Source organism: Cupressus sempervirens, chromosome 4, assembly GCF_028749045.1.
Source record: "Cupressus sempervirens isolate cs-2001-9-10 chromosome 4, ASM2874904v1, whole genome shotgun sequence".
Lineage (NCBI taxonomy): Eukaryota > Viridiplantae > Streptophyta > Pinopsida > Cupressales > Cupressaceae > Cupressus > Cupressus sempervirens.
Genome location: NC_143121.1, coordinates 375,010,692 through 375,036,921, shown reverse-complemented (window position 1 = coordinate 375,036,921; position 26,230 = coordinate 375,010,692). Strand labels below are relative to the sequence as shown.

At 35.1% G+C, this 26,230-nt stretch overlaps 1 protein-coding gene and 1 pseudogene across 1 annotated transcript in view; both read left to right on the top strand.

Moving 5' to 3' along the window:
• Window positions 1-26,230, top strand: part of LOC149561636 (WD40/YVTN repeat and Bromo-WDR9-I-like domain-containing protein) — a 129,694-nt gene that overhangs the window by 56,410 nt on the left and 47,054 nt on the right. Inside the window, exons 16-20 of the mRNA XM_089825218.1 lie at window positions 8,176-8,256; window positions 8,356-8,426; window positions 9,812-9,908; window positions 10,028-10,087; window positions 10,187-10,241. Coding sequence (XP_089681344.1) covers window positions 8,176-8,256; window positions 8,356-8,426; window positions 9,812-9,908; window positions 10,028-10,087; window positions 10,187-10,241 — 364 coding nt within the window. The remainder of the gene's footprint in view (window positions 1-8,175; window positions 8,257-8,355; window positions 8,427-9,811; window positions 9,909-10,027; window positions 10,088-10,186; window positions 10,242-26,230) is intronic.
• Window positions 10,598-25,612, top strand: LOC149561637 (uncharacterized; annotated as a pseudogene).

Genomic DNA, 26,230 nt, shown 5'->3' with positions numbered 1-26,230 from the left:
AGCTTTAGCAAGAATAAATTACTCCCACAGAATACCAAGAGTGTCAGTTATGAATGCACGAAGACATTCAATCATAAATCATTATCTGAAACCTCCTTGGAAGCACTGAATGAAGACGCCAAGACAGATGGTTATGGAGCCATGCCATAATACGTTCCTCAGCAACAAGATAAAAAAATGCTAGAAAAATAAGAGATGGAGCCAAGTCATGCAAATCAGCAGTGAGCACAAAACAAGTAAAATGGTAACAAGAAACATACACTGCATAACATGAATGCCAGTGCCAGTTGAAAGAGAGCTGCAAGTAATAACATAAACTGATGCCAGTTGAAAGAGGGCTGCAGACACTTGAGAAGGATGTAGATTATTGTCACGATTGACAACAGTATTATGAGAACTTGCCGCAGATATACTCAGGTTTGGAAGATCTCTGTCATGTAATTTTCTGCAGATTCTGATAACAAAATTCTGAGATTAAGATCAAAGTTAGGTGAAACTCAAAGATAACCCTGATCCAAATACTGATGTACAGGTCTGAAAATGCTGAATAATGATATGACTGTAATTCTGGGATAATCTCAAACTGGAGTGTGAAATCATTGCAAGGATCCTGTGAGGTTATGTATGCATGTAGTCCAGACTGTAGATGTGCTGTGTGTCCTACAAACTGCATACATGACCCGTCTAAATATCCTCATTAGAGGGTATGTCCCTTAAGGGACATAACCGTTGACATACATCCATTAATTAAGTGTCTCTAAGTCGGCGACTTGAAATGGTAGCAAGACTTAACTAAAATTAGTTAAATGTCAAACTAAACAAATCTCAACCTGATCGCTGGCACCTTTATAGAGACTATAAATAATATAGAATGCCATTCTTCAGAGAATATTAAACAAGAAGAGTGAGGCACGATTCTGTACCCATAGACCTGTAGGTTATTCAGGTTACTTTCTTAACACTCCCTCTTAACCTGATAATCCTATAGAGAGATATTATATCGAGCAACATCAATACAGATGTTAGACAAGAATTAATACTCTATATCTGTCTATCTCTTCTTAATACATAGTATTGTAAAACACATGATACAAAGTCATATTACTAAACCTGTGATCTGACAAATCACCGCTACTAGTGATAAGACACACGTTGTGACTCATAGAAACTGGGATTTCTAAGTCACAACTAGATCCTGAATTTAAGATCTACTAGAATACAGGATAAACCCAAAGAATTTCTAGAATTCTTTCTTTATCCAATTTGTGACCCATGAACATGTCAATGCCACAAGACGATCTAAAATTCACCTGGATCTTACAGTAGAATCTACTGTTAGGACATTATCTAAGAGATCGTCACCTCTCATAATGCCTTTTACATAAGTATTCATTATTCCAGAGATCGTCACCTCTAAATAATGATTACACATGCTGGAGCCCATAATAGTCAATAGCCTGACAAAATAAAAGTCATCATTTTATTAATAATCAAATAATACAAAATGAATTACAACTCAACCATTCCAAGTTTATTTCTGAAATGTTCTATCTTTACTCTAGATAGAGGTTTGGTGAGTATATCTGCTGTCTGATCTGCAGTACAAATGTATTCCAATTTAACAGAATTCCTATCTACCATATCTCTTACATAATGGTAAGGAATTTCAATATGCTTGGATCTATCATGGAAAATTGGATTCACTGAGATTTTGATGGAACTTTGATTATCACAATGAATGATCGCAGGATTCATGGCTTGCCCAAATAATCCCACAAGTAACTTCCTTAGCCATACTCCTTCTTGAGAGGCCATTGCTACTGCAATGTATTCAGCTTCTGTGGAGCTCTAAGCTACTGAAAACTGCTTTCTGCATATCCATGAAATCATAGCTGATCCTAAACTGAAACAACATTCTGAAGTGCTTTTCCTATCTTTAAAACTTCCACCCCGATTTGAATCGTTGAATCCATGCAAATCTAAAGCAACTCTCTCATATTCGAGCCCATAGTTAAGAGTACCTTGAAGGTTTCTCATAATGTGTTTAACAACAACTAGGTGAATCTCCATAGGTTCACACATAAATTGACTTAAGGCATGAACCGCATAGCAAATATCAGGTCTTGTATTTACTAGGTACATGAGAGACCTAATTATCTACCTGTAGAGAGTAGAATCTATTGGAGGTGATTCTGCAACTGCTTCTTTAAGTTTATGCAAATTGGTTTCCATTGGAGAAGACATGGACTTGTAGTTCCACATTCCAAATTTTTTCAAGAGATCTGAAGTGTACTTCCTTTGATTCAGTGTGATACTATTAGCATTTTGTCGCACTTCCAATCCTAGGAAGTAATGGAGAAGACCCAAGTCTTTCATCTCGAATTCTCTGATAAGATCTTTCTTGCATTGATCTATAAGATGATCATTACCTGTGATTAATAAATCATCAACATACAATATCAAGATTACCATTCCATCTTTATCTCTTTTATAATACAAGTTCGGATCAGCTTCATTCTTAGAGAATCCTAAGCCAGTGAGATATTTATCAATCCTTTTATACCCGGTTCTGGGAGCCTATTTAAGCCCATAAAGAGCTTTCTTGAGTTTGCAAACAAAGGCATTTGGATCATGAGTTTCAAATTCTTTTGGTTGCTCTAAATAGACTTCTTCTAAAATCTTTCCATTGAGAAATGTTGTCTTTACATCCATCTAATGTACCTTCCATCCCTTAGATGCAACAATTCCTAAGACAATTCTAACGGTAATATATGTGGCGACAAATCAATTCTTCATAATCAATTCCTTCTTTCTGAGAAAAACCTCTGGCTACAAATCTGGCTTTATATTTCTCAATACTTCCATCAGCAACATGCTTTATTTTGAATATCCATTTTGAAGACACAATGGATTTTCCTTTTGGCCTAGGAACTATTTCCCAAACATCATTTTTCATAATTGATTGATATTCTTTTGTCATAGCTTCTTTCCAGGCTGCATGTTTAATAGCATCAAAAGGATTGGTTGGCTCTGTTTTGGATAAATCAATCATATTTGTTGTATAACTAGAGAATCTTTTAGGTCTCTTACTTTCTCTGACAAATCTTGAAGGCGCAGCAAAATCTTGAGCTGCTTCAATTGTTTTTATGGCCCAAAGTGACCTTTTCTTTGAACTTTCTTCAAGGTTTATTTCATCTTCGATCTCTTTAAGTTCTCCCTTTGAGATTCAGATTCACTTATTTTTTCAAAATTTGATAAAGGAGAGGGTTCATGGAAATTTATTGCTCTTTCAAATGCAAGATCTTCCTCAAAGATTACATCTCTGCTAAGTTCAATAGTTTTCTGTCCAGGTATGAAAATTCTATATGCTTTAGAAGTTTCACTATACCCTACAAAGATACCCTTTCTTCTAGATGGTTCTAATTTGGTTCTCTTTTCTTTTGGCACTGTCCAGGTATGAAAATTCTATATGCTTTAGAAGTTTCACTATACCCTACAAAGATACCCTTTCTTCTAGATGGTTCTAATTTGGTTCTCTTTTCTTTTGGCAAATGAATGTATACAGGACATCCAAAGATTCTGAGATGACTTATATTAGGTTTTATTTTAGTAAATACTTCTTCAGGGGTTTTATCTTAAAGATAGGAGTGAGGGCTTCTGTTTTGGATGTATACAACAGTACAAGAGGCTTCTGCCCAAAGATAGTTTTCTAGATTTTGATCAAAAATCATAGCCCTAGCAGCTTCTATAATTGTCCTGTTTTTCCTTTCAGCTACCCCATTTTGTTCAGGGTTATAAGGAACAATATACTCCCTCTTGATCCCTGATTCTTTACAAAAAAATTTAAACAAATCTGAGGTATATTCTCCTCCATTATCTGTTTAAGAGTTTCAATTTTATGGCCTGAAATTTTTTTAGTTAATGCTTTGAATTCTTTGTAAGATTTCTTCTGATTCTTTGCATTTTAAAAAGTAAATCCATGTTTTCCTAGAGAAGTCATCTATGAACAAGACATAATACCAGAATCCTCCAAGGGAGGGAGCGAACATGGGTCCACATAAATGTGAATGAATTAGTCCTAGTACATTATTTGTTTTTCTAGTACTATCATGAAAAGGACTTCTAGTACTTTTGCCTAGGGCACACCCTTTGCAAATACTAGGATGATCTTGGTTTAATTTTGGTAATCCGGTAACCATCTTTTCCATAGTAGATAAGGTTTTAAAGTTTAGGTGCCCTAATCTTCTGTGCCATATTTCATTTGAATCCTCTGCTTTGTGAACAAGGGCTTGAATGGGTTCTATATTCAGTTCATACAAATATCCCTTTTTTTGACCAATTACTTTAGCTTTCTTGATGGAAGAGTTCTTAGCCCAAGTTAATACTTTGCCATCCTTGAATGCAACATTGTGTCCATCATCTTCTAATGCTGTAATTGATATTAGGTTCCTTTTTATCCTTGGTACATATAGTACATCCTTAAGAAGAAGAGCATTTCCTGTCTTTAGCTTTAAAGTGCAGCTACCAATTCTGTTAACTGAATGTGCTGAGTTATCACCAATAGTAACTTCACCGTTAACTTTCTCGGTCAAGAAATCTAGAGTTTCCTTGTATCCCGTTATATGCCTGGAGGATCCACTATCTATCACCCATGCCTTATTTGAGATTTCAGTTGATAAGGAGGAATAAAATACACGATTCTCTGGATCATAAGTTTCTTCTTCTCAAACAACATTTGTGCAATTTGCTTGTTGCTTGGAGTTTTTTGGACAATTAGATCTATAGTGTCCAATTTTTTCACATTTGAAACATTTTATTTTTGATAGGTCTTTCTTGGGCTTGCCATTCTTTTGATTTCCTTTATTTTTCTTGAAGTGCTTTTTCTTGCCTTTATAAGAGTTGGCATTAAGAACGTGAAGTTCTTCATCTTCCACTTTAGGTTTTCCTCCTTTCTTTAGTTTTCTTGATTCTTCCTGAAGACAATCTCGAGTCTGTTAAAATTCGGAAGCTGATCTCTAGCACTTATTCCTTAGTGCAAATGTTTCCCATGATTTTGGTAGTCCATCTATGGCCATGAGTGTTAATTCGGTATCATTTATGATGGTTCCTATGCTGGACAATTCATCTCTAATACCAGCGACTCTTAGAAAATAAGAGTTTATTGATTCTTCTTTCTTTATTTGGATGCGATTTAGTTGTCTCTTTAGTGCAAGGACCCTCGTTGCATTATTTACTTCAAATGCATTTCGTAATGCATTTATCATATTGTAGGCAATCTGGTGTTTTGTAAGCATTGGTACAATGTCATTCTTAACTCCATCCAAGATGATTTGAATGGCTTTCCTATTTCCATTGGTCCATATGGATTTGTGCGGTTCAGCAGGTGGCTGTTTGGATGCTCCATCAACAAACTGTCTAACATTATTTTCTTCGAGAATCATCAAGATTCTGAATTTCCATGCTTCAAAATGTTCCTTTCCATCGAATCTATCCTCAGGTCTGATTGTATATGCCATTGGAAATGAAAGATAACTTACTGGATATAATCAGGATTGATAATATAAAATCTGCAGAGCCCTAGATCTGATAACAGGGCTCTGATACCATGTAATTTTCTGCAGATTCTGATAACAAAATTCTGAGATTAAGATCAAAGTTAGGTGAAACTCAAAGATAACCCTGATCCAAATACTGATGTACAGGTCTGAAAATGCTGAATAATGATATGACTGTAATTCTGGGATAATCTCAAACTGGAGTGTGAAATCATTGCAAGGATCCTGTGAGGTTATGTATGCTTGTAGTCCAGACTGTAGATGTGCTGTGTGTCCTACAAACTGCATACATGACCCGTCTAAATGTCCTCATTAGAGGGTATGTCCCTTAAGGGACATAACCCTTGACATACATCCATTAATTGTCTCTAAGACGGCAACTTGAAATGGTAGCAAGACTTAACTAAAATTAGTTAAATGTCAAACTAAACAAATCTCAACCTGATCGCTGGCACCTTTATAGAGACTAAATAATATAGATTGTCATTCTTCAGAGAATATTAAACAAGAAGAGTGAGGCACGATTCTGTACCCATAGACCTGTAGGTTATTGAGGTTGCTTTCTTAACATGTCACAGCTATAAAAAGTCAACACTCTCTCTTACCAAGACTTTCATTCGCCTGCATGGTACGAAATGCTTAATGTGCCCCTCCCTGCCCCCTTCAGACTACTCGTTGAGGTGAACTTAAGATGACAAGGAACTATAGGGGTCAAGTGCCACCAAATTTAAACTTCGAATGTGGAAAAATTCCATTTGCATAAGAAGTTTTTTTAGTCATCTTAAGTTTGACTAAAACCACATGGGTCAAATCTGACAAAATAAAACATCTTTTACACATCTGATAATACTCAAATCATCATCCATGACTATTATCCAAGGAACTGACATGGCCTCACCTCGAAATGGTTGTCCTTTTTCTTTTTGTTCTTTAGGTTAGTGTCCTCATCAAAATCATGAAACTAGTATAGCCGCAGCTGATAGTAAGAATCCCTGCGAAGGCTAGAAAACCATTGGACATGGCTTCACCTTGCAATGGTAATCGCTTTGCTTTTTGTTCTTTAGGTTAATGGCCTGACCAAAATTATGAAACGGAAGTATGTGCTGTGGTAAAGCTCATAGGATGTAAGTACATTTAATTATATCTGTGGTTTATTGTGAAAATGCTCTAGAATTACGTTGGAGACCATAGTGTGTCAATCAAGGTATGGTGTAAACTGTAAAGCTTGTAGATACAAGCATGGGCCAAACGAGTAAGAAAACAAGGACATATTATTCTACCTACATTCTCTCATGAAAATGAATTTCATTTAAACTGGAAAGCATGACACACCAATTAAGGTACGATGTAAGGTGCAACTATTGTTAAATGATATGTTGGGAGGGGGCAACTCGGGTGGATACTGTTACTGTTAACAAAATTTGAGACTTTGGAAGTAACTAGAGAAGCTCATGTTTGCAGTTTGTCTCATAGAATTTGCTGAATTTGAAGCATGGAATCCAAGTTATGGTGAACTTTACATAAAATTTGTTGGAAGATATTTTCATTAAAAAAATATTTTCAAAGCCAAAGGCGTGAAGGAAGTTGAGCTGCAAGGAAGGAAGATTAAGCCATCACTTCCATTTCTCCCTCACAACTCCTCTATTTCTGCCACACAACTCTTGCTTTATGCTTTCGCTTTTTTTGTGTAATTTGTGTTTTAGGTTTTTTATGTTTAATACCTTCCCGGACAGTTCGGCTTCTAAATTATTACGTTTGTTTTAATAATAATATGAATTTTAAAATTTTTATATGATCAAGTTAAATTTAGTAAACCTATGTTACAGTATTACAATGATATAATTTTTAAGCTTTTATAAAATTATATTGTTAGACATACAGCATTATACTATAATAATATAATTTATAAAATGTTTTGATACTTTTGTGGATATATAAATTTAAATTTATATAAGGTGATTTTAATGCTGCATTTTATTGTTTCCAAACACGATTTCAAATTTAATCCTTGTAACTTAGATTGCAGTAGAGAAGTCTTTGATATATGGTACACCAACAATTTGAAGCTCCTGAAACAATAATATTATAGCGACCAGCAAATAACCTTATTAAATTAGTTCACATTTGGGAAAATGAGACTCAAACTTGTATATATATGAGAAATAACAGAAATAAGAGTAGAAAAAAACTTATGCACACTTCATGAATATGCCTAACGCATTCAAGAGGAAAGATAAAATATAAACACTATTACTATCTTAGGCTGTGATATTGACAGCAAATCACTCTCTTTGAGTAGAAGTGGGTGGATCTAGTTTTTCACTGCAACATCTCCTAAACTGTGAGGATGAAAAAATGCTAGACTCTTTTTTGTTTGTTACTTGGTCATTTCAAACATCATACATATTTCCATAGTTTAAAATGGCTCAAGTTCACACTGCTTATATTATTGAGAGCTTGAGCTATCGAAGGAATACAGTTATCATGTAATTGCTAACTGATATTAATATTTATAAAATGCTTTATATATGACAGACTGCTTTAATGTGCTTAGTGGTAGTAGCCACTGTTATTATTTTCAAAAGAATTTGACATTTTTTTATTTAAAATTTTCTAACAGACGTATGTGCTAGATGTGCATCCTTTTAATCCAAGAATAGCCATGAGTGCTGGATATGATGGAAAGACAATAATCTGGGATGTAAGTTCTATTAGATTAACTCATTTTTGCATTTTTGTCCTTTGGTTGTTACGAGTTTTTCATTTATAGTTTATTTATGCTAACGTTTTTGCATCTCAGATATGGGAGGGTGTTCCCATTCGAATATATGAGACTGGATCATTTAAGCTTGTAGATGGGAAGTTCTCTCCGTAAGTTCCTAATGGGTTTATTATAGCTTCTTATAATTTTCAAATAGTTAACAGCTGGATTGTTAATCCTCAATGGACATTTTAGACTTGCATACAATACTTTTAAAGCTTAAGATAGGAACTCATAGTCTAAATTATGCAGTGGCCAAATCAGAAGCATGGTTAAGCTTTTTTCTCTGAGCTTGAGCGATATAGTTATATAGTATCTGGGCCAAAAACTTAAATGAGTAGTATTGTTTATTGATGAACTAACAGTGATTATATTTAGATCAAAGATAGAATTGATCCTTTCATTGAAGAATTCTTGAGATGCTTGTATTGAATAATAAATTTTATAGGGGCTAGGAGAGTCTGAAAGGATACAATGAGACAATATGTCTTAAATTTGTAAATGAAATTGTGCAGAGTTGGGCACGTTATCTAGTTGATAGGGATTTTTACTTTCAAATGAAGTGCGCACATGACTTTTTTATTTAATAAGAATTCCAGGCAATAAATATTGTTTGAGCTTTTAGTTCCTATATTAAAAGGAATTATCTCTTGTGTAAGTTGTGCATATAATATCCTCCAATGGCAGAGAAGTCTGGTCGGACCATTAGAAGTTGCCTGAAGCCACGATTACCTACTGATGCTTTTATTTTTATTCAGGTCTCAATTAAACTGTGGATACCTGTTTGCAAGGTTCTGATGCCTATTTGAATTCTAATTCAATTTACTCAACATTACAGTGTGTTACATCATTTTTTCATCATACGGGGAAGCCTACTGTATAATAATTTATTCTCATTGCAAGCCCTCAGCTGAGCTTATAGATTCCTTGCTTATGGGTGTTTTTTAGTCAACTCAAAGTGAGTTTTAGTGTTGTACTGGGAAGCTTTGGTATAATAATTGAATTGGAAGAGCCAAATAATAAAACAGGCCTTATCGCAACACTGCATGTTTTTAAAACATCCAGTCTTCAGAGTGAATTGTTTATGTAGGAAATGCTTTTGTCTCCTGTTTGTTTGGGAATTCCATGCTTTCTGTTGTTTGGATTAAGAATAAAGTTTCAATTCAAGTTTGTGAAGTGGACCGGTCATTCTGAAGAACACAAGTATCTTATAGGTCATTAGATCTTTTTGTCAAGCCATTCACCCTGAAGCTTTATTTGTAACTTATTTCTACTTCAGTTTGTTTGGATCTCATTGCAGATAAATAATGTCAAGGACTGAAAAAACTGTGTCCTTGTGTGTATTCAAATAGATCTGTAAAAGCATTGCTGTGGTTTAATCTGAATTTTTTACAATCTAAAGACTTGAAAAGCATGATTTGGATTTACCATCACACCATGTTTCTTTAAGTTATATTCCGTTCTCTGTAAATTGACATTTATTCTCTTTCTCCAGTGATGGCACATCTATTGTACTCTCAGATGAAGTAGGTCAGATATACATCCTAGCCACAGGACAAGGAGAGTCGCAAAAAGATGCAAAGTATGATCAGGTATGAATCATAGAATCGTGTATTGTTGTAAGATGTTTTAGCCTGCTTCTCCCTTGCTCTTTCACTTGTATAAAGGGATCATTGCTTCTGTACATCTTACATAGCTATATCTATGACAGTTCTTTTTGGGGGATTATCGTCCTTTGATTCAAGATGTACATGGGAATGTGCTAGATCAGGTGAACTTTCTTATCTGGAATGTAAATTGATATAGTTTTAAGGTTGTTATATTTATCAGGAAGGAAGATACCATGGTTATGACTAGTTTTTTTGTGCAGGAGACTCAACTTCCTCCATATCGACGCAACATGCAAGATCTTCTTTGTGATATAAGTATGTAGATTATTATATTACTTCATGCTCTCTTTTAGTGAAGTATGTTTTTTTGTGGCCTTTTTTAACAAGTAACCAATATTGTAACAAATAAGGAAACAAAATAATAAGGATCCTGATAAAGCAATAAGTAATTACAGTTTATAATTGACATATGTGATTATATTTTCTTTCATCTGGTTTTCTGCTACTTGAACGCTGTTCTGCCCCTCAATATCATTGCACGTTTTCTCTTTTATGAAAATCCACTTCTTAATAGCTCAATTTTTTTAATACCAAAAGAAAAAATAAATTTAAACCCTATTTAGTAAATTGAAGGAAACATAAAGTAAAACATTATGCACACTTTTTCGGGAATGGCGGTAAGCTTTGACAATAATATATCTCTACCATAGTCTACAACTATTTATAGTGTTGTGTATTCTATGAAGGAGTACCAGCCATCAGATGTGAAGCCACATGGTGGGCCCTTGACCTACCACAATTGGGTCACTTTGACAGCTATATGAGATGACCATATGGGAGACCTATGGTTGAGAGCCCTATCCTGGAATAGGAGGGTATTCCTATAAAAAAATCATTTTATAATGAGATATTATACATGTTTGTATGTGAATTTGCATGCCTGGTTGCAAATGAATTAGTTCAGAAGATAAATTTATCAATTAGTGTGTAAGGGTTGGCTGCATTCTATAATGGCAAGGTGGCAATATGTGAATAAAAAGAATGAATCCACGCAAAGATGCTCCACTGCCAAAATATTTTTTTCAGCTCTTTCTGTAAAAGCATTATGTAGAGATAGGAAACCAACACATCAGCATGAGTGGAAGCAATGTTGGGAGTTTCAACAAAGCGCTCATAGGAAGATGGAAGACTTTTCAGGCTGATAACCACCATGTCTTCTTCCTTTTAGCATCTGATTGCTTCTAATTGCTCTCGAATTTCCTTGATTTTATTGAGATGATCTTGCAAGGACATCGACTCATCCATCATGACTGTGAAGAGCATGTTCTTTAAAAACATTCAACTTTTATCAGACGTTTCATGCAAACCTTTTAGTTGACTCCAAATTTTTGCTGGAAGGAACCTACATAGTTGATAATCAGTGATTGAGAGTTTGATGAGCATGACAGCTTCCTGATTTTGCTCATCAAATTTGTCCTGCTCTTTGCCTTAATCCATAGGATGATTAGTCTTGCCCAAAACAATTTTGTCAAGACATTTGTATTTAAAGATTGTCATTATATGTAGAAACCCTACACAACCCTGGAAGCAACATATAATGACCATCTTTATATCTTATATTGCAGAAACCCTTCTTGAATACAATCTTGCAGAAACCCTACACAACCTTTGAGATTCCCATGAGTTGTAGAAGAAAGATGGAAATGATCATGGACAAAGTTTGTTTTTGGGCATGAGTTTGAGCAAGGGGATCATTGAATAAGGACAACATATATTTGTGTTTGGAACAAATCAAAACTCAAAATGTAATGTGGGCTTTTGAGAGTAAAAAATAACTAGAGAAAATGGTTGAAGATGGAAAAATGACCACAAAATGGTTGGGCAAACTAGTTAGCAAATGTGGCCTGCAAAAACAATCACAAATATGGCAGAAAAATCTCGTCAGTAGCAAACAAGGGCTGGCTGAAGATTCTCAAGAAAAATTAACGTAATTTTGCAGCAAAAAGCGAGCAAGAGGATAGTTGTTTTTCATAAAGAAACCTTGACAAAGACGTAAAAGAGTCATTGAGCACAAAAATGAACCATGAGTGATGCCTAAAACTGTTGCAAAAATGGTGGCAATATTGATGCAAAAACCCTAGATGGGTTTTGAAAAACCAATTTTGGCAAAAACCAATCTAGAAGAATTTCAAAAATTTAGAGCAAATAATTTAAATTAAGAAATAATAAATTTAAAAAAAAAAGAGATTTGGCTTTTATACCATATTACATAGGTAATTTGGTAAAATTATTGAATAATAAAATGAATTAGGTAGATGCTCAATTATAGTTTACAAGGGTGATGTTTCTATTACAAAACAATCGTCGTTGTTAGAAACGTTCTAACAACAAAATAATAATAATATTCATAGTAAAACGAGGATGCGTCCCCCCCCTTTTTGCCCCATGTCGTGAAGACTTGGACGCATTGGAGACTTGGGGACTTTGTCCCGCCGTCCCCAGCGGCACCACTAAATTTTGCCACCTCCGTCAAGGATGGGAGACATCCTGATGTTGACTATTTTTCGATTCCATTATTTATGTTCAATGTTCGATGTTCCAATTCAATCAAATGTTCAAGTATTTACTCTTTTACATCTTTATATCTTATATTGCAATACATCTTTTGATAACTAGCATTTAAAGTACCATATGTACATATATACACACACACCCCTTCTTGTCCCCCACCACCATCCCCCTACCGTCCCCCACCGTTCCCAAATTAAGGCCCCTCTGCCTCCCCGTCCAGGAAACTTGTCCCTTGTTCCACCATTATCCCGTCCCCCAGGGTGGTGTAACTATGATAATATTAGAATCATTCCAATATTTATAGGACTTAAAAAAGTTAGAATATTGACCATTAAAATAATAATAAACAAGATATTTGAGTATTTTATTTTAATATTTAATGTTACAGTAAATTGATGTTGTTGTAGTTGTATTAGACGCAGGAGATGAAAGCTCCTTATATAGATTTACAAAGACGATGTTTCTAAATGAAACAATCAAGAACTAAAGACAGAAATAGAAACTACCTAATGAAGTAAAAACTAACTCAGACGACCATCAAAACAACATCATAATATTTTAATACCCTCCCTTAATGGTCATTGCCCAATTGTTGTCTTTTGGTCACAAAGTCTTCAAAAGGTTTTGTTGCTGTTGAGACCCCTCCGTGGCTCTGCAAAATGTTAATGATCAGCCAAGAAGCTAAAACCCATCCAAAAATAAAACAAAGGGTGCCCTCTTCATTAGAAAGATTTGTAAAACATCCCACTAGAAATCATCACAAAACATCCAACCTTATGTTGGATAACAAAGTCGCTCTACCTTGGAGACAGACAAACATTGAGAACAACTAACATGATTTTGAGGAGAAATAAACAAACCTTCCAAACTTTGCAGATGAGCATGATGTCTCAAAATAGGCTGTAAAAAGTCATGATTAATAATGAAATTGGAAAAATGTGACACGATTTTTGAGGCGAAAAATTGATCAAAACTAGGCAATAAAATCCAAGACATGGATTAGAGAATAGAAAATTTCATTTTTGAGGAAAAACAGTAAAACTCAACAAATAATTTCGAGGAAAAAACTATAAACCCAACAAATAATTGCTGAGGAAAAAATTATAAACCCAAATGATAAAATTTGAGGAAAAAATTATAAACCCACAAAAGCACAAAGGACTCCCATGCAACTTTGCAAAATATAGAACGATTTTTTGTCTTCGGAAAATTGGAAAACAAATTCCTGAAAAAACATTTCAGATCAAAAAAGGATTGAACTTTTCTTAAAGATTCTCCGAATTTTATAAAATTGCATCGAGCTGCTTTGATACCATGTTATGGTAAATTGATGTTGCTGTATTTGTAAACAAAGGAGATAAGAACTCAATAGATTTACAAAGATAATGTTTCTGAAAGAAACGATTGTGAACTAAATGTTGGTGTAAATAGGTATTTACTATTTACACTTTACTTAAGTTTACTTAGATTAATGCATTATTTAAGTATTTTGCATTATTTTATTATTTATTTAGGTGAGACACTTAGGAGTTTGTGTACTTTCACAGAAGTACGCAACTCTAATTATGCACATGGTGTCTACAACACAGGGGTTTGCATCATTCACTGAGTTGTCATGTAGACAACATAGTTATTTGCACTCCTCATTTAACACATGTTGTCTACACCACTGATTTGTGTGCTACACCATTGTAGGCTTATCCTCACATCATTGCACTTAATTCTGTGCTTAATGGAGGATAACTCATATCTGGTGGACATGTGCCTGGTTGTATGACTTATCGTGATGCTGGCTTCTATGCATTCTAGAAGCTCTCCTGAGGCCTTTATATACAGACACTCCTAGTGTACTCTTAATGTGGGATACGACGTATTGAATGAATATTGTCATTCTGATCACTCTCTCTATTGGTCTATTGTTGTGCTTGTGTTTGAGTTCCTTGGTCTTGGGTGAATTCTGGCCTAAGCCAAATTCTTACACTAAAGACTAACTAAGATGACCACTGAATAAACATTATAATATTCTTATAATTAATCCATGCAAAGATGCTGCTAAGCCTAAGGCTTTAGGCTTTTGAAGAAAATAAATTAAGTTCAGAAGATGAATGTAATGAAATGAAATGAATTGCATGTGCGAAGAACATTATATGTAATATGCTGCAAATAGTGATATTAATATGCCACTGTGAGGGTCAACTCTTTAATCTACCCTGAGGAGAATACCTTCAGTAGGCTTCAATAAGAACACATTATGTGATGATGATACCTTTATTAGAATATTTCACTATTTTTGGTTCTTTTAAGATGAATGTAATGAAATGAAATGAATTGCATGTGCAAAGAACATTATATGTAATATGCTGCAAATAGTGATATTAATATGCCACTTTGAGGGTCAACTCTTTAATCTACCCTGAGGAGAATACCTTCAGTAGGCTTCAATAAGAACACATTACGTGATGATGATACCTTTATTAGAATATTTCACTATTTTTGGTTCTTTTAATGGTCATTTAGGGTATTATTTATTTATTTACTTATTTTAGGCTTCTAATTTAAGAAGGTAATTTTTTTCTTGCAGTTTGAAGCCCTTGTAATTGCCTTTACATATGCTTGTTATCCATTAAATAATGTGCACAATAAATATTACATGTTTCTGCCTTTCAATTTGCATCTAATTTCCAGAATGTTTTAAGAACCATTTGAGAGAATCTTTCCAAGGTTTTTCATGAGGTTGTAATTCTTGTGTTATCTTGCATGAGACTGGTTGTGCATGTTTTTGTGGCTTGCATGTGGCTTCTTTTGGTGATTTTTTTTTGTGTTTCCTATTACGGAGCCTGTGCACAAGACAATTTTCTTGTAATTTTTGGATTTTTGAGCACCAAAGAGGGGCGTGTTCTTTGATTGCGTTTTATTTGATCACATGAGAAGGGTTTCTTGAGTTTGTGATCTAACCTCAACAATGTGCATTGGATTTCAACTTGTGATTTTCTTTAGGCTACAACTAGAGCACATGAAGGCTTTGTTTGATCTTTACCCGCATTAGTTTTTTTTCTTTTTGTTGTGTAGTGGTGGGTTTTTGGCGACTTATATTTCTTCTTTGTGAGGGATTGACTTGTTGTGATGGGATTGATGCGAGTTTACTCAAAATTGTATTTTTTTTGCTAGGTGAATTTATATAAGAGATTCTGTCAGTCCATGTCTTTAATTAAACTAGAGTTTGTAGCTACGTAGAGGTTTTTGTTTTCCAAAGCAAAGGCTCTAATTTTGTGCTAGCTATTCACTAAAGTTTTTAAATAGAAAAATCAGACCTTCAGTTTTATGAGAAATTGACTTTATTGAAAAAGGGAGGGTTGGCGTGTCGACCAACTTCATGTTGGAAGCCTTCCAACACTTCAACAACAAGAACTATAATGCGTGGTTGATTTGAATTTTTGAGTGCCAATGTTTAGATGAAGTTGTTTTGGGTACTGCCACTCATCCAACGACATGTAGTGGCCAAGACAAGTTTGATGAGTGTAACCAAGAAGTGGTTATGTTGTTAAAATTCTTTGTCACTAATGAGATGCTCCATAAGTGCCATCAAACAAGACAACAAAAGCAAACTAGGATCACTTGAATGGATGTTTGACAAGAGTTGAGTATTCTTTTTGAAGAAAATGTTGTTTTCCCTTATGAGGAATGAGAAGATGACTCTACAAGAGCATCTTATGGAGATCAAGGATGTATGCTATCAAGTGGAGGCTATTGGTTGCAAGATGGGAGAGGACATTGTAGTTCACTTGAGGGACTTATTGAGGCACTCAACCTCTACTAACATTGACATGAAATTTGATTAGTTGTGCAATAAGTTATTGTAGCAAGCAAGGTGGAAATAACAGTTTGGTAGCAACAATGACATGGTTAGTGTAGAATAGGCATTTACTGCCACGAACATTGGCAAAGGTGTGTGTACTCAGTAGAAAGAACGATACATGCCTAAGGGAGATTCCAAGAAGAATATCGCTTGTTGCTATTGTGGGACGCTTGGTGATATCCAGAGGCTTTATATAAAGGAAATTGGCTTTTTTGGAAACTAAATAAGTTATTGTAGCAAGCTAGGTGGAAACAAAAATTTGGTAGCAACAATGACATGGTTAGTGTAGAATAGGCATTTATTGCCCCAAACAAAGGCAAAGATGTGTGTACTCAACAGAAAGGACAACACATGCCTAAGGGAGGTTCCAAGAAGAATATCACTTGTTGCTTTTGTGGTAGGCTTAGTGATATTCACAGGTTTTATAGAAAGTAATTGGCTTTTCAAGAAACTAATTAGGGAGTCTCAACAACAAGCTCATGTTGCAAAGCCTTTTAAAGACTAGTTGTCCTATGCTTTTTGGGAAGCAAAGTTGTTGATAGAATGACTATTAAGAGAGGCTTTTCAAACTACTCTAAGTTCATCATTTTCAAGTCCTATTAATGGTCATTTAGGGGTTTTGATTTATCACTTTATTTTAGGCTTGTATTTTTTACTTTAATTTGGATTTCTTGGAATTGCCTTTATATACGCTTGTAATTCATTCAATAATGTGCACAATTAATTTTTTATTCTTATACATATGTTGAGCTTTTAGCTTGGATAGGATCTTCCATTTGAGACAGGTTTAGTGTGAACGTGAAGGAAATGTTTAATTGGTTTGAGTTAGTCTATTTTTTGTTTAGTTTTAGTGATTCAAGAGGAAGAATTCTATTTAGCTAAACAAGTTTAATAAAACGTAGATAATCATTAACATTTTATACTTTGCTTACATCTCATCATTGTAATGATTTTAATTTTTTGGAGATTAGATTTTTAGCTGAATTAGTAGGAAGATAGAAGCCATAGAAGATGGAAAGCATTTCATTCAAATTATTTTTCGAAGGACTAAAAGACAGATTACGAAGGATTGCATAATTGTGTTTAAGATACAATTTGGTTCTCATGCGATTGTGATTCTAATGATTTGTATAAACAATTCAATATTTTTCAAAGCATTCCAAAGCTTGGCCAAGAGGGTTCTTGTGTTCATGTGTTGGATGTTGATGTTATAGCTTCAGGAGTTGTCTTTGTTGCCTATATTCAAAACAAATAAATATATTATTGAAACCAACTCATCACATAATGTCATCTTCTTCATGGCGTCAAGGCAACAAAGAGTCAAGACAACAAACGGTCTACACTTTGTGACAAGACAATTCAAAGGTTAAGACAAGTTTTCTATTCTTCAAGAATAAATTCGCTACATTTATATTGTTTGTTTCATTGTGATTGATATATAGGAGTGTTCATTGTTTAAGATTGGCCTAGTGTTTTGCCAAGTTGTATACCTATCTTCTCCACATTTTGTCGCTAGGTTTTTCTCCTGCAAGTTGGAGGGTCTTCCCAAGATAAATTAATTGTGCCTTGAGTTCATTATTTTGTTCCGCTACTTAGTTTTTATTTTTGGTATAATATAATAACATGGTATTAGTGCATATATAATATGGGGAGAGAAAGGCCAGAAATAATGAAACCTCATCGAACTCTTTAAGTTTTCAAATGATGTTTTCCTCTATAAAGCTCCCAAGCCACGCTTCATCTCTTAATATAATGTGATGCATGGGCATCCTTGGATCATTTGTAATCTTGCATCACCCAAAAATATTTCGTTTCAGTTTGTCTGTTTATTGTTTAGTTGGACTATTTTTTTTGTTCTAGGAAGTGATCGATCTAGTTGACTTGTTTACTTATGCAATTCTTATGGTGTTGATTAGGCATTGTGGAGATCCTATATCTAGTTCTGAAGTTTTCAGATAAAGTTATCTTTGATTTCTTGTTCTAACAACCAAGTTGGTGAGATTCGGCTTGCGATGGGACTTCACAACATGCGATGCTAATTGACGCATTGTTCTATGTTGTCATATGTGTGGTCAACCTTGTTATGTATCTACACGACATGATGTGTCTATTTGAGGGTGCTCTTAAGGATTTAGTTCCTAACCTGTATGTTATAATATGTTTCTTATATCTTGGAGATTGTTGATTTGATAAGGCGACTTATGGCTGGCGATCTTGTATATAAGCAGGATAGTTGTTCTTGTTTAGGAAGGAGGTGAAGATAGAGGAAAATCTTGAAGGCTAGTATTTGGATCGTGAGTGTAAGAAGCTTTATGCCCTAAATTTATAATCTTCATTTGCAAGCCAACTTGATGATAATTGAAGTTCATTTTCCCTTATTGGCTAGTTTTATTGTTTCTTTGTGTTGTTATTTTTGTTGTGGTATGGTGTTTCTCGTTGAAAGATTGGACAACTTCCTTTGGGAATTCTTCATTCTTGATTGTGTTGTAATGTCCTAATTTATTTTCATTGGTTGAGTTGTCGAATCAACTTTCAATAGACGAGGGCTGTTTATTCTTATTACTTATGTTTAGGAAAGTAGAAGCTAGTTGGGAAGGAGTACAATTTGTTTGTTGGGGTTCTTTTGTGGGACACCTTTGACAGAGAGTTGGAGAGCACCTTTTAGCTGCTTTGGCAAAGTTTTTGGAAGCCTAGGTGATGCTAGATAGAGAAACGCGTCCCCTTGTGAGTTTGGCTTTGTAACATTTTTTAATTTGCGAGCCATAGAATATGGAAGATAATTAAATTGGAGGAACATTTTTGTGATCAAACCCTGACCTAGGTAAGGCCAAATTCTAATTGTGGTTTTGCTTTTGGCTACAATTCTAGAAGAGGGGACAATGGTGATAAAACGCTAGGATGATTTGATTGCTTCAAGCTTGTTTCTCTTAGACATTGGGCGAGAGAATGCACTGATGATGGTGGTGGTTGGTTTTTATCACACTCCAGGTATGTTGATGCAGGTTGTGGAATGATCATTATGCAATAGATGGATATGGAAAGGAACATGGATGTGATCTTGATGCTTTTATTGGTAGGGGAAGTGACCTTGCATGTTATGACGAAAGCTATAAAGAAAGTCCAACACCCTATGACCATCGAAGTTGTAGGTCTTTAGCTAATGATGATTGCTATTCATGACTAAATGATATTTGTGTGTTTTTTGTGGATCTAATTGATGAATGTTACTTCTAGAGGTGCTGGCCAACAATAATGAGATGGCGTTGTTGCCGATGAAGGAGCTTGTGTATAGGATTAAGAGGAAGTCTCAAATTTAGACTTATTTAGAACACAATGAGAGCCCCAAGCTTCAACATCTTGCTTTGTTATGTCTTGATATATTGTCCACCCTCAAGGAGAAAATAATATGCATTATAGTAATTATTCAAAAGAGAGCATGCAACCCAAAGGAGTGTGAACATGGAGGGTTTGAGTTTATGTCCAAGTCTTTGCCTATTCATTATATGATGCTTGTGTACTAGAGATGAGGTTGGTGTTGTGTAGAATTTTTTCCTTGCTGAGAGGGGGTCTCAGTATCGACAATTATTACTATGTGCTAAAATGCATATTTCTCCAAGAGGGAGAAATATAAGCCCTTCAGTGATGTTGCTCTTTCCAGTTATGGGATCAGCCATGGAGGACATCATGTTGAGAGACTCCATGATGACATCACGCTGAGTGCCCACGTAATGAGCATGTGTGTATATGTTTCTTTTGACACATGAGATTAACCATGGTAGACGTCATGTTTAGTGACTTCACGATGTTATCACGTTGAGAGGTTCCAGGATAAATCCTTTTCAACAAATGGGTGTGGCCATTGTGGGCATCATGTCGAGTGACTATGTGACTTATCATGTTGAGAGATTCTGTGACAAATTTTTTTCCATAAATGGGTGTAGCCATTGTGGGTGTCAAGTTGGGAGACTTGATGACATGGATATCAGGAAAGATACCTTTCTAGCTAAGAGGGAGTGTTGATGTTATAGCTGCAAGAGTTATTCCTCTCTCCTGTATTCAAAATAAATAAATACATTGTTGAGGCCAACTTAACACATAATGCCATCTTCTTTCTAACGTCAAGGCAATGAAGGTTTCAAGACAACAAAGGGTCATCACTTTGTAAAGGAAAGACAATGAAGGGTCAAGACAAGTTTAATATTCTTCAAGAAGGAATTTGCTACATATATAGATTGGTACTTTTTGTTTCATTGTGATTGATATGTAGGAATTTTCATTGTTTCAAATTGGCGTAGTGTTTAGCCAAGTTGTATATTAGTCTTTTGCATATTCATTATATATATATATTTGATTTTTGTGGTTGGGTTTTTCTCCTTCATGTTGGAGGGTTTTCCTAGGATAAATTGTTGCGTCTTGAGTTCATTATTTTGTTTTCACTACTTATTTTTTATTTATGGTATAAAACAATAGCACTAAATTTAGTGAATTGTAAGGAAACTACATCAATTTTTAAAGGGAAATTGTAAGATGAGTTTTTTAATGAAATTGCAAGAAAATGCTATTTTAAGTTGAGAAATGTGGCGTAAAACCATTAGAATCAGGGTTTGACAAACTCGTGACAAGTTCTTTTTAAAGAAAATCTCAGCTTGTGAATTTTTTATATCATTAATTTTTTTAAGCCATTTCTATAGATGATGACTAGTTCACAAGTACTTCTATGCTTACCAACAACCATAGGTTGGGTGAAAACAGTGACCAACGTTTCTTATGGTCACTTCGGGTTTGAAAACAATGGTTAGAAATTTCTCAATGGGTTCTCTTCTTCTAAGTCATGCTTGGTTATGTGGATAGTGGGGCTTCTAGGCACATGACATCAACATGGGAATATTTTATTTTATAAAACTTGGGTGATGAGACGAAGTATCCAAGTGGAGGTGGTACAATTTTTCTTTTAGATGCAATCATGAATTTCTATCTATTTATATGATATTTTGTTTGTTCCATGTCTTAGGAAGAGTTTTCTTTTGATTTTTGTCTAAAGTAGTAGTTGAATTTGTTGTAAAATGCGCTTCAATATGACTCAAGCTCTCTGCAATCCTTGCCCTTTGGATTCTGATGTGGATGAGTTTATAATTAGTATTATACGCTATTTTTAAAATTATAACTGTTGTGCACTACTGTAGATGACACTTTGACATGGAAGGAACAAACCCCAATCGTTTTGAAATTTAAATAATGATTGGCTATGACAAGTGGTGCTAGTATGACAAAATTTTGAAATGGGGTTTGAGTTCATTTGTACAAAACCAATATAAAAATTATATACATGCAGATATATTTATGAGGTCTAGAAGCATGACTTAAGATTAGAATGTCACATAGTATCTTATACAACAAAAACACTACGCTCCACGGAGTTTTCGGGATGGGGACATTTTAGGGGACGGGAACGTGTTTCCGGTATGGGTACGGGTCGAAGCCAAAATTTAGGGGACGGGACCTTAGGGGATGGTGATTAAAAACATAGGGGATTTTTTTAAATATAGAGACAAAATTCAAATATGCATATCATAAGATTGATAAACCATTTATCATAGACATTTTAGAAGATCAATACATGGAATATTATCAAATGGAAAATACTAAACACTTCCATTATAACAATATGTGAATATCACATACATATATAGCAAAAATCAAAATGCCTAAAAGCTCCAAGTACCATGCTGCAATCAGAATGAATTAAAGAGAAGTCCAACTAAAATAGTTCGTAAATACTAAACTCAACCTTTCCTCACTAAACACAATCTTTCCTCATTGCTGCTACTGCTCTAATGTTTTTTTTTTCTTCCACTTAGCAAGTATGTCAAATCTAAAAATGATTAGGAGAGTTAGTGTTATAATGGACCAAATATGGGTTGCATATTTTTATTATGTCTTTAAGACGACTAGGTGCCGTGTAGACAGCAAAAATTAGAAAAAAAAAAGCTTTTTGGGGGCATTTGCCTTTACTAGATTGGTTGGAAAAAAGGGGACGGCCAGCAGTTTCGGGGATGGATAGGAGACGGCAAAACTGTCCACGGTACTGCTGGCCGTCCCCAAGTTTCCTGCCAAAAAAAATGGCCATTTCGAGGACATTTCCGAATTTGCCAAAAAGGGGATGGCCAAAATCTGTCCCTGCGTCCCCATTTTGTCCCCGGTACGGGTACGACCCCAAAGCCATAATCTTGTAATCATAGCATCATATACTTCAAGTTCAATATCAAAATAATAAAATAATAACATCGAGTTCAAGTGTCATTCTCTCAAAAATTGGAACTGTAGTTTTAATTATTAATTATGAAATGGATCATCATCATCATCTTTGCTATCATCATTGGCGTCAAATGATTCACAGTCAATGCAAGTGTGTTGCCAATTTCACTTGTACTAATAATGTTTTGAGTTCAAACTAGATTGGAACTGAGCACTCCAGGGGACAAACCTGCAGCAACTTTTTGTTGTTAAAGGCTTGGTAGAGACCAAGAAAGATTTTCCTTGGGTAGGATAAAAATACACAATATTGTTTGAAGCAATTTGGATGGAGGATTGCAGGTGTTTGGCCAGACCTATGATCACTAATTTGAACTGTGTAACATCTTCAGATTCAGAGGTTGTTGATCTCACATTGTTTAGGTGGCTGATGTTTTCTGATATTTTCCTCAATGTATTTGGTACACTAGATCAGAGATGCAATGAAAAGCTTGAGTCAGTTTGTGGTGGAGCTTTTTAAGCAAAATGTGTGCTCAGATGTTTGAAGGTCATAATGGAGTATTGCTTGAGATGTCTTGAAGATGGTGAAGTGAAGGTGTATGGGGTGTAGATGATTTTTGTGGTCACTCCAACATGTAGAATAGTATTCCATGACGCAACACCAAATATCAAATCCTCATACATAAGGAAGCTTAGATGCTAAACAATGCATATGATTGTGTGATTAATCAAGACAATCCCAAGGTCCCTTTAAATGTCGGACATAACTCAATTATGTGAAGTGCTTTGCTTGTAGTCACTTGGGGACTTACACTATTCATTGGATGAACAACTATCAACTTTGCAGATGCGAATGATTTGACAATGATAGCTCTTCTACTGCTTACCAAAACAAATTGCAACAAGGTAAGGATTTCGGAAGCTAATCTAGCTGTACCAATGCAAGAAACTATTGATGGTGAGATGAAACTAAACTAGTCCTTGTTTAGCCAAATCAACTATGCAAAGGAGGGTGCAATCTTGTAAGGATGCATGGATGATTTTCATATTGTCAACACTCATTCAAATACCCAATGAAGGCGCAATCCAAATAATCATTTGTAATTGTAATTAAGGGTTTGCAAAAGGTTCACACTAACCTTACTCTGCTACTTGCTATTAGTAAGTACCAAAAGTTATGACCATAGTTTCACCATAATTTGCCAATTAAGATTATCTTCTATTCATCTACTAAACCATTACTACTCAGCATAAATGAAATCCTATTACCAAGTAAGGAAATGTAGAAACCATGCAATACTTCAAAATAACACAAGTAATAACAACAATGAAGTTGAAATTATTTTGGCAGTTTTATAGCAACAATTTATGCAAATCTCCCTTTACAAATGATTTGAGTAAGGCTAATATAGCTGCTCCAAGTATAATGAATGGCTAAGATTTATTTGAGATCAATGGTCAAGATTTAGCCAAGACAACCCTAATATAACTACTAGCTACACACATTAAATGCTTATCCAATTACAATTGGGCATCAGTTTGTATGCCAATTAGAAAATAGTTTGAGTGAAGACATTTGGTGGCCTTCACATGTACACTTGGAATGACTGGATTGGATAAAATTTGACACGTGGAATTGAAATCCTTTAATTGGTTGAAGGTAAATGGGAGCCACCTCAACATGCTTATCTTGTAAACTTCATCAATTTCACTTGTCCATCATAAAAAACAAAGTCTGCATTTGCTAGCAATGTCTCTTGATATTCAACATCTTCAAGCCTCCAATTGATTGTGACGGATCATATTCCCAAATTGCTTTATCTTCATGAACTTTCCATCCTTTAAAGTTCTTTACCTTGAATTTCTTCTACTTGCTTGTACTTGCAATCTTGATATGTTGGCCTCGGTCTTCTGGAGTGATGTAGGTGCTTCATGTAGTTGGCATATTCTAATTGAACTCAGATTTCTGAAGGAAATTCAAGTCATTGTTGATTTTTCTTCACTTATTAACTTGTTGACTCTCATTGTACAATTGGTTTTTTGATTTCCATCTTAATAACTTGATTTTGAACTTGGATTTGCATCTTCACATTGGCCTGATCTTGAGCACCATTCTTCTCGCTGTCTTGTGGAACCACTTGCAATTTGTTGCGGCTTGAAGTTTCCATGTTTTCTTTGGCTTTGCAGAGTCTCCTTGTCTTCGTCTTACCTGAAATCTTGAAGTGAAAAGCCTTGCTTGCACCTTCTCATGCCCAACCCTTTGAGCTTTCCATAGTCCCCCCTTGCCTTTGAGCATCATCATCCTCCATTTTACCTTGCAAGACAAGAAGAGTTGTGTTAAGTTTATGAAATGGCAATGTAAACAAAATTAGAATATCTTAAACTAAGCCATCCCTTCTAAGTGCATGGTTACATATTGATATCTTGATTACGATAGAACAAAACTTTCCTTAGCTCAATTTTAATCCCATCCATGCCTTGTCATGATTCTAATTCCTGATTTTGAATTCCCATTATTTTAATTTTGTGAGATTTAAGGTTCATTTCTTTGAAAATACTCCAAAGCTTAACCAGCCTCTTATGATTTTACCATTCAAACTTAGTTAGAAGGCATTCCAAATTTCATATAAGCTCCTATGTTCTGAATTTTTAGCTTTCTCTGATTTTCGGACTTTCACCAACCTGTCTTGTCTTTTGAGTTCACACTTTGGGTTTCTTTGATGGTTATATTTTTTGCAGTGATTACATTGTGCTCAGGCTCTTGTTACAAATGCTGGGCAGAAAATGTTGCAGCCTTGTTCTCATGACACACATGGCGGATTCTGGCCCTGCCTTGGGCTCATTCATACCTGATCAGAGAATATATGCCTTTCGGCTCGTTCAACAGATGGCTGGGGTGGAAAATGCTATTGAGTTGGGTGCATACTCCAACCTTGGGGCAGAAAGTGTCATGTCTTTGGGCTCGATTTCTTATTGTCAACCAGAATTTGCCTGGTTTTGGGGCTAATTGACCCAACAATTGCGGAAAATGCCTGTGTTGGGTTTCATGATACTTGCATTTTTGGAAATCGCTCTCTCCTTGTCCTTGGCAGAAAATGACTTAGCCTTGGTGGAATTCTTCATGATGCCTATCGGAATTTGTCATGTGTGTAATCTCAAGCTGAGCGGATATTGTACAATGGTCAAGTGCCTTTAAAACACCAAGGTGGAAATGCACCCCTGTCGGGCATATCTTTGTGCCTTTAGTAGAAATTGTCTTGGTCTGGGGCTTGATTTCATGTCTAGAATTGAGATTGTACATGAGTTGGGCACATTCAAGTCATGACGGAATTTGTCTAGCCCTTGGGCTTGACTTAATCACCTTCAAAAAATTGACCATGTAGAATTTTTCTCACCCCTTGCCCAATTTTCAGTCACTCCATGCTCTCACTTGATACCTCTTAATCACAATTTCGTTTTTCTCTTGCTTGGAATATTTGGGATTGATTGAAAATTTGTTATTCTTATGGCAGTTGGATCAAGTTGTTAAGACCACTCACATTCCCTTTCCAAGGCTCGAGCATTATAATTTGACCGAATATTTGAAAATTGGCATTTTAACTAAAAACTCTTCCCTCCTTTAAGA